Raw genomic sequence first — 10045 nt, 5'->3', positions numbered from 1 at the left:
CCAGCGGCTCCCTCCTCCCCGCCCCCCCCCTCTTTACCGCCTCAGAGCAGCTGTTCCTTCCCTGAGGAGAGCTGGCGGGCGGCAGTACCCGTTCGTCTTTCCCTCAGGGGAAACGCCAGTTCAAATCCTCGGGTTTCTAAACGCTACAAAACATCTACAGTCACCACGGGGGATTGCAATTTTTTCTTTAAAACATTAGTGAAGAACTCAACAACGAGTGAAAACAACTGCTTGAGAACATAACTCCAGAATATCCTCAGTGTCTTACAGTATCTGCAAAAGACAGCCGAAAAATATAATCTTAAATAATGCTTTTTGTCACACACTGGCAAGCAGTGGACTAAGTGCTGGCTCGTCATCAGCCTTGCCAAGCAAAGGTGCAGGTACCCACGTTCATTAGCTTTTCTGCAACATTGAACAGCAAAGTTGAATTCTGCCATTTAAACACAATCAATAGAGAACATGTACAAAATCTCCAATTTAGCCAAAATCTGAGAACACGTACCTGTCCCCAGCCATGTTTAGAGATCACATGGAGAATTTACTTTCACACATAGGGCTGAATGCCTCTTCTGCTAGAGTTGGTTGGCAGCTATCTGATCTAGCCCAGATCACCTTACCAGCTAATTATGTACTCACACCTACACACAGCTGAGAAACAGAAAAGGCCATTAAGATGTTCAACAAAAAACAAGCCTTTTTTTTTTTATATAATGTTTGCTTTGCATTCAGTAGCAACCAGCATCAAAACATGAAGTCTTGTCATCCCTATTCTTTCTGACTGCTAAGGGGAAGGCCAGAAACTAAGTTAAACGTCATGGTTCTGTGAACTTGGAAATTTCACCCCTCATTTCATCACGGCCAACATTTCATTCCTGAACTACCATCTCCCTCCACAATTTCTTTAAAGGCTTTGGTATATTAGCTCTTTCATCATGAAAGTCGTCTTCCTACATGCATGTTGCGAAGTTGATTTATCCCTGCCAGTTATAAACAACCATAGGTAGATTTATTTCCAATATTATTTTTAGTGTCCTGTAATTCCCCTAGCCATTTGCTAAAAAAGTTCAACTCTGATAGTCTCAAAGGTAATCCATGCTCCCAATGAAAAAGTTAAGTATTCTTTTAGAGGCAGCTGAGAGCAGCCTCCCCCCTGGCAGCAGCCCATGAAAGTCCAGTGCTCTAAGCCATAAAAAGCAGGCTTTTCCGCCATGACGTTCAGGTGACACCCATCACAGTAATGATGCACTTTTGTACCAGCATGCTCATCATTTGAATGTCTCCCTTTGAGCAAACCCAAGGAGCATGCTGTAAAGGAAAAGATCCTTTTAATCTATGCAGCCTGGTTCCCCCCATGACCATACACCAAGCAAAGAGTCGGCGGTGTGCACTGACCTAAAAGTTAAGTACAGAGACTTCCTCTTCAAGGTGCTGCTTTTTCCCCACCTCTCACCAGGGACGAGTTCTCTGGCTGAGGCTGATACGGAGCAGACTGAGAGCAACAGGAGTGGGGGGGAAAAAAAAAAAAAGAGTACAGCAACAGAGGATATCCAGATACCCTGCTGAGATATCCAAAGGATGCTGAGAGGCATTAAGGAACAGCCTAAGGAAACTCCTCAGCCAGCCCCCCGGCAAATCTTCCAGGAGAGGCAGAGGATCACTGGTCTGCCTTTGTACTTCCAAGGTTACCTGTCTGTCAGGCACTCAAGATGCAAGGTAAGGCACGCAGTCCCGGGAAATGGACGTGTAGAAATATTTCTTCAAAAATTTATTGCCCGGAGCTACAGGTCTGTGGGGGGAAATGTTTCTCAGCACTGGCTGACAGAAATGGTTGCACTGAAATAATGATATCTAGTTATTTCTGTTCATATTACTTAGGGGATGGGGGTAAGTAAAATAAATTATGTAAGGTAACCATCAATATCTCCAGGATGCCATTATAATTTACTATTACCTACTGAAATGTGGATTGAGTTTGACTGATTTCATAGCTACCACCATGGTGAAAAGCTAATGCAATATTTTTAATACCAAGAGCAAAGTTTGACATGGTTATATTGCTCTGACGCGTCCTCTATTTACTGGAGAACAGTATCCATCCTGAAGTCTTCAGTGACAAGCCACCTGAAGTATACGTGAGATTCTCTACATCTGTTTTTTTTCTTGTTAGTAAGAGTCGATGATACAACATGTGTGGACTAACTGGGAAAATAAGAGTGATTTTTTTGACCCAAGATAACTATTTAAGACACAAATCTGTAAACACCTGCATGCTTGTGTATGTTATAATAGCATGTATGTTCAGAGCATGTCCCTAATCAAGCTGATTGCCCTCTTTTAGCACTTGATAATGACAATCCCTGTACTTGGGGTTACAAAGTTGTTTTTACCCTACCAACACTCACATCTCTGTAAATGCAGAAGCACAGACAGCGTAGAGAAAATGAAAGTCATGCAGTGCTAAAGGTAGATACCATCAAAAGACCAAAATAGCATGGTGGTTCACAAACACAGGAACATCCATGTACTACAGAAAACAGAACTCCAAGAAGCAAAAAGTAGACTAACAATCTTACTATTAATTCTTCTGCAGCGCTAAAAATTATTCAACACATTGCTTTGTTGTATCTAGCAGGAGAACACCTTTAATAAAGCTCTCTGTTACATTCCTTTATTTATATCCTTTTATGTAAAACCTTTTTCTTCCCCCTGAACAATCCCTCCTTCTGAAATTCAGAAGGTTTAATGAGGACATTTACCTTAACACAACACTGCAGTACTCAGAGGTTGGGGTCCAGAGGCTGAATGCTACAGAAATTTTACACTAGTAATTTGACAGAAACCACCAGAAAGACTAGTTAGGAGCTAGCAGGGTAAAGAGCAAGGATCACCTGCAGAATACTCTAGGGAATGTTGCTCACCCTAATTTGTATGACCTATCAGACTTCACAAGTTACTTCTTTTCTCAATTTTTGTGACTGTTTTAAACCCCCACCTCAAAAAAAAAAAAAAACCAACCAACAAAAAACCCAAAAACCAAACAACAAACACAAAACAGGTAAGTAAACTGAAAACTAGAACAGAGTTTCTGTTTTACAGAGGTTGCCTTCCCCGTTCAGTGTCCCATAACAGCTATAGTTCTCAGGGTATCACGGGCACAGGAAAACAGAAAAACCTTTCCCATCACTCTGGCATGACTGCATTAGGGAACAGTTAGAAGAGTCAGACAATCGTATTTACCTCGGCATGGTGTTGATTTACGAACACTTCTACACATAATTTAAAGACAAAGCATGTAAAATACCACTTCAAATGCAAGAAGTCCATTTAATAGGTCAAGCTCCATGATCTCCTCCCTACAGCAAGTAAACTGGCAGGATCAAAATTCAATACAAATAGGCACTTCAGGAGAATGGTGTTCAGAAGATTGGAGTCTTTACACATTCATCTCACACTATTTTCCACTTGTATGCCTTTTAGGGAGAGCAAGATTTTAAAGTGGCATTTAAAATATATTTTCCTTCCATTACTACCCCCTTCAAATTGTTTGACAATTGTTGACAAATGTTTAAAACATTTAAATTAGTTAAAAGTAAAGTTTTCTAGTTCCATGCCAGATTAGGACACTAGATAACAAAGCCTAGAGCCTATGTATCTTTGCCTGTAAAGAATTTACTGAACTTTTTTTGCATAAACTGCCTGCAAAATACATACTTGCTCTTTAACGATCTTTAAAACACTGAAAACTAACATACGACGACATGTTTTTTTCTTAGCAGTTCTTTCATTTTCAGCATTTTGTGGGAACTAAAAAGATCGTCTTCACAAACTGACACTTCCTCCTTTCCAACAGGAATTTAGAGTGTATTGGACAGAACTCAGAGGAACTATGCTTTTTTTTATGATGATAAAAAAGCCCCAATGGTGAGTAATGTGCCATCTTTGTAACTACCCATCTGATTAAGTGCATCAGTTATTTTCATCAAGTAATCCTTATGTACTCCAGACAACTCCCGGCACCCTTTGCTCTCTCATCTGCATAGTCCAAAAAAATAGTACTGAACATTGTAACAGAAAGGCTGAGATCAAAAAAAGCCAGAGTGAAACAAACTATAGCATATTAATTTGCCTCATCAAAATAAAAAAGGAATTTTTTTTGGCACCTGAGCTACAAATGTATCCACATTGCTCCATAATTTTACCAAGTGCTTTTTCCTCAGCTGTGCACAAGGGTAAAATTATTGTGGTGTGTAACATGATTTTCCTTTATGCAGCTGAAGAAAAAGTGCTTGGTATTATTATGGTGTACTCTGGCTGAGGGTTTAGTTGGCGTCACAAAGCAAATACTCAGGGAGGTCTCGTGGATTTAATCTGTTTGTGATTATGAAGATTAAGATGGGAAAAATCCAGAAGGTACGCTGTTGGTGAGAAGAGCTTCTGTAAGCAGAAGCAAAGGACTGAGCTTTGGCACGTCTGTCAGTTAAACTTAACCCAAGTTCTAACAAAAAAAAGTTTCATTCTATTTTCTTCTAAACAAATTCCTTTGACGAGCAGCTAGATTTTTGGTGAAAATTACAACTTGTGCTATTTCTCCTTTCCCCCTTCCTTAGTACTCACAGAAATTAGATATATCAGCTTTGACCTCAGCAACCAATGTTTATCCAGATGAAAATGGCTCTGCACGCTTCATCCTGATGCTGTCAAATGGGGAACTAGAACTGAAGGTAAAAAGAGGAAAGCTGTGATTTGTAAGCCACTCGGTACTTTTTTCCATCTCCCACAGATACTCAGAGCTCCATTTTGGTGTGGGAGTAGAGCTGCCTTCTTGACATCTAAGTGTACAGCCTGCAGCCAGGCAGCACCAAAAGGCAGGGCAAAGGAACCTAAAGGGAAACTCCCCCTCAAGGCATTAGAAGTTTTTCTCAGGAGTATCTGGGAATATGAAATAAGCAAAGAATTGAACAAGAAAATATACAAGAGAAACCAGGAAGTACCACACTGATAGGCCCGCGTCACCTGTAAAACCAAGAAGGGGATAAAATATCTGACCACCCCACCATTCAGAAGCCATACAAACTGAAGTACTCAGAGACTATCTAGAAGGTTTTATAGTTGAGACTCACCTATCTCCTTAGTTTGGCCTTCTCCTTGGATCCACATAACCTTCTCCTTTTACTCCAACAGAGCATATGAGGTTTTTCTACCTTCCCACCTCTTGTCCTCTCCCTCTAATTGAACATGGAGTACAGGGGAAGTGTGGGGTTTCAGGGTGTGATGTAGTTTGGCAGGGAGCTCGTTTCCAGGCATGGTACTTCTAAAAAGGTGAGAGTTATTTGAGGCTTCCACATGAAATACTATATTTTTTGTTGTTGCTGTAGTTGTTCTTACACCGTCGTTTTCTGTTCTCTCAGGCTAATGACAGTGAAAGTGGGAAAGAATGGAAGTGTTTTATTCTCACTGTAACAAAGGTATGGAAGAGCTTTATGTCTCACTTCATGTCAAAAGGTGTCTATAAAGGGGTTTTGTCTTCATGCATGCCAGAAGTTGGCTTCCACAGGCACAAAGCCTCACTTCTGAGGTGTTTGCACACACTAAACTGTTGAGGGTTTTTGCTGGGTTTGGGTTTTTTTTCCCTGAGGAGAGCAAAATTAAGGCTGATTTAACCCCAGCTCATCTGCAATACACACTCTGCCATGGTATCTGGTCAGACACAGTTCCCAATCCACTGTTTGCTGTCCAGGAAGGAAAAGACTTCTAGCACAAGTCCATCCCCTGCAGCTGTGAAAAAGGGAGCCTGCTCAGAGAGAGACAACTCTCTAGGCCTTTATCATGGGATAAAGACATAACCAAAGAAACGGCCAAACTGCACACCTGAGAGAACCCCTCAGCCCTGTGTTTTATTCTACTATTCTTCTTAACTAAATGCACTTTGAAAACAGCAAGACCCTCTTTGATAACGACCAGTGGAAAAATAAATGAAGTTTGTTCACAAATGACTTTACATTGGCCTAGCTGAATCACTTAAAAAGCTGAGGATGGCTGAAATAGGTTAAATTACATTTACACAGCCTTCTGCAGTATAGCAACTGCAAAATATTGTTGTGGATTCTTACATCATTCCCACTTCTGTCAATGCATATTTCTTCTAAATCAGGACACAGATATCCTTATTTCACTATTCTAACAAAAAAACACGTGCAGCATTTTATTCAAAGCAGAGGCACATCCAAACCTTCCAGATTATCACAGCTGCTTAAACCAAGCAGGTATGAAAGATTTCTGCACAGCAGCTGTGCTCAGAGATTAGCTGTGATGCGCACACAGAAACGATTGCTCACAATGTTTGTCCACTCTTTCATTTTCTTTTCAATTGCACTGTTCATTTTCAGCTGTCAGTTCCACCAGATGAGTCATTACTACCTGGGCAACTTACAAGAATGCATGAAGTGCTAGAGAAGGAAAAGAAAAGAAGGATTACACGTGACGATTGTTCCAGCACATCCTTGAACAGAAAAAGCCCTCCCAGCAGTACATTGACCACTATGCCAGTGTAAGCTCTGACTGAACTATGCGAACCCCAACCTGACTAAAGAGCCTTCCCTTCTTCTTTCAAAGTATTATTTCCATAGAGGTTCAAAATTCAGCTGTTGTACAAGGGTTGTATAATATTCAATGAACAAAGTCTACCTTAAGGCCTTTATAGAGATTTCCTAAGGGAAAGATTACTCCTGCAGCTCTTCTACAATGCCTTTTGTTTTGAAAAGGCTGAGTGCAGCGTATTGCTATGCTTAAAAAACTCTTCAGAAAGCCACACGTTGGGCTGCTGTATCTGCCCTTTTGCGAAAATGCTGATTACCATTGAGAAATTCAAGGTAAGTCCAAGTTACTCTTCTCACGTTCTTTCCAAGGCTCCAGAAAGCATCATACCTGTATGAAAGCTTCACTTTCTCTAAGAATGCCAAAGCACTACTGTCCTGAATTATGCTCCTATAGTAGCATTAATCAGCAAGAGTCCTTCAGATGTTATGCCTCTTGGCAGCCATGGCTAGTTACCCTGGATAAGCCTAGCATTGTGAAGAGGTGTTAGCCCAGTAGATCGCGTCTCTTCATGCAGCTCAGAATGATGTGGCCTTGCCAGCATGACTCGCATTCATGCCGTTTCTCTCCTCCTTTCTATGCAGGTGCTTCTATGCAGTATCTCGGCAAGAAGCAACAGAGATGTTAGAAAAGAACCCTTCATGTGGGAATTTGATCCTGCGTCCGGGCAGAGACAGCAAGAACTACGCAATCACTATCCGACACGAGCTGGAGTAGGTTGATTCCACAATATATTATCCCATTCTTAACTAGTATGCGCTGTATTAAAAGCTGAATTCTTAATACCCAGAGCTGACATGTGAAACATATGCCTTGCCTTCAGGCTATTTTGAAAAAGGCAAATGAGGCAGCAGGGGTGGGCCTGCGACTGATTTCTTGGGTCTCTTCTCCTCCAAAGCCAGTTAGATTAAACAAAGAAGCAATAAAGATCAGCCAGCAAAAGCCCATTTCCTTGGGTAAATGGGCTTCCCTTGTTTGCCATGAAACCCCACTCCGTTTAAGAAATCATCACGCCATACCCCTTTGTAAAACAAACAACGAAAAATGAGAGAGACAAGTATTTTCAAACAGTAACTTAGTCTAAAAACACACCACATTTCAACTGAATTGCCATGTTTCAGCTTTTGCAGAGCTTCAGAACAAGAGGCATCTGAGACACCAGGAATGACATTTGCGATTCTCAGTGTTTCTAAACTAAAACGGGAAAAAAACCAAACCCTGCCACACACCTTCAATAAGCTCTGGGAATATTACAAAGCACACCCATTGCTCCTGCCCTGTTTATAATGACAACGATACATCAAAAAGTATTTCATTTCAGGCAGCATATCAACTTTCATTTTCTTTCAGTGCCCCACACTTAAAGCACTACAAAGTGATGTCCAAAGGAACAAGTTACGTTATCGAATTGGAAAGACAGGTAAGTGAGCAATTCCCTTGCTGAAGATTCCTAAGCAGGTGTAAGAAATACCACTTTGCAGAAAATTAGAAAACCTCTAGTAAATTCCTAATTATAATTTGTGAGTCAAAGTAAAGTATGCGGAGAGTTCACCTCTCTCGTTAGTCCAACTAACCTAACCTCAACAAGTTATTTTTTAAGAACTAGAAAAGTAGGAGAAAAACCCCACATCAGCATCTTCTCTCTAACAAAAATAAAATCAAACCACTCACAAAACACCCAAGATCGCTTAATTTATTTTTTTTCAGCTCAGGCTTCAGTACTAAGTCTCAAAACTGAGCTCTCATTGCAGCTAGAGGAAGTTCAAAATGCACTCCATCTAACTTTGATAAATAAAATGAATTTAGTGTAAGTGTGAGCAAGGCTGTATGGACCAAGAAACGTCCTATTGGTTTGAAAAAGCACCTGCTGTTGTACCATCTGCTGAAAGAGCATCAGCAGTCATTGAAGAGCACAACGGTACAGAGCGCGATCTCTCTTTTGGTTTGTTTACTCATGTGATGGAAGGGAAGGACTTATATGTTCAAGGGTCAAACCGTTACCATAGATTGCAGAGGGCTGTCCTAGACCTCACCGCATCCAAATGCAGGATGTAAATCCAGTATCGGTTGTCTGAGAAACATTGCTAGGGATCCCAGCCTTCCAGCATGTTTTTGAAAATGTATTCTCAACACACATAGCATGTTTTATTTGGTGGGGTTTGTTTGGTTTGGTGAAACAGGTGACACTCACAAGCCTTCAGGATGTCGTCAATTACTTTGTGACCCAAACCCGAGGGAAACTGAAGCCATTTGTCATACGGACGCACACTGCAGAGGACCCAGTGTTCTGAAAGCAAGCTAGTTGCTGAAGGCACACACAGGAACAGTCCCGCTAAAAGAAAGAGGCACAAGCAGCAGCACAGGAACTCCGTGCTATTGAAGATAAACAGAAGGCATTCCCCAAGCTACTCAATTTCTAGAACAGCTTTGTTGGCCCTAAACCAAGAATATGATGCAGTTTCTCCCAGAGAAACTTCTGAGATTTGGGGAGGGCAAATAACCCCAATTCCTGTAGAAGATTAAATGTGGAAAAAGAAGAAAAGACAAGAGTGGGAAAGAGAGGACAACATTGCCCCTGCAAAATGCGATGGAAAAATACTGTATTGAAATTAGGCAGACAGTGTTTGTGGGCTCAATTCTGTCACTGGCTCACAGTGCAATAAACTCTTTGTGTTAAAAACCCCATTTCTTGTCTACTCACTTGTAAAAGGATCAGTGCCATTTATGACATCCCACAGAGACAGCAGGGATGCCTCACCTCTGCTGGGGCTTTGAGCACTGCCAGAGAGGTGCAATACAGACCAGAAAGCAGAAAATACAAGTCTGGGTAGCTTAAACTGAGGGTTCCTGGTTCTCTGCAAGGTCATGCAACCCTTCAGGATCTGGAACATCCCAAGTAAGGCGGCTGGGGCATTTCCCATGTTACGCAACTGAGGGAGGGCATAAATTCAAGCAAACTCAGACATCTCCTGCCCAGCTGAAGATTCCCACCCCTTCTACGTGCCAGCAGGGGTGTTTATCAGACCCTGCCGTGAGCTACTTCAGGAAACTAAACAAAAATAAGTTGGTGTCCCTGTTGGTTAAGCTCTCTGAACTACCTTTTGCATGGGCTGAGACAAGCCCCAGTGAATGCACAAGGAGGACAAGACTGCACAGCTGGTAACAAGGGAAGGCAGCAGGGCATGCGAGAGCCCTGCTGATCATACCAAACAGTTGTGGAACCCCACCAAGCCTTAGGCACAGCATCCATCTTCTTGGAAACTGGGGTTCCAGCCTTCAAAACAAGCAACTTAAGTGATCAGCAGTAAGATCCAAGTTTAGTATTTTTAGCCTCTAAGTTCTGCCAGGCAGCTGGACTGAATAAAGTCCTTACAACACGGGCACCCACTGCTGAGCTACACTCCTTCATAGTTAGCTAGATGACTAGCTCCAGAGCCTGGCTTTTTTC

The 10045-nt window shown here is 41.7% G+C and overlaps 1 protein-coding gene across 1 annotated transcript; it reads left to right on the top strand.

Annotated features, from left to right (window-relative positions):
• The first annotated feature begins 1578 nt into the window (after positions 1 to 1578).
• Positions 1579 to 8888, top strand: STAP1 (signal transducing adaptor family member 1). Its single transcript, XM_019470558.1, is given in 9 exon segments — positions 1579 to 1716; positions 3854 to 3890; positions 3893 to 3924; positions 4611 to 4724; positions 5412 to 5468; positions 6390 to 6550; positions 7182 to 7310; positions 7948 to 8017; positions 8778 to 8888. Coding segments are annotated over 9 exon segments (849 nt in total).
• Positions 8889 to 10045: the final 1157 nt, after the last annotated feature.

The sequence above is a fragment of the Aptenodytes forsteri genome, unplaced genomic scaffold (genome assembly GCF_000699145.1).
Source record: "Aptenodytes forsteri isolate BGI_AS27 unplaced genomic scaffold, ASM69914v1 Scaffold93, whole genome shotgun sequence".
NCBI lineage: Eukaryota > Metazoa > Chordata > Aves > Sphenisciformes > Spheniscidae > Aptenodytes > Aptenodytes forsteri.
This window is presented reverse-complemented; position numbering and strand designations above follow the sequence as displayed.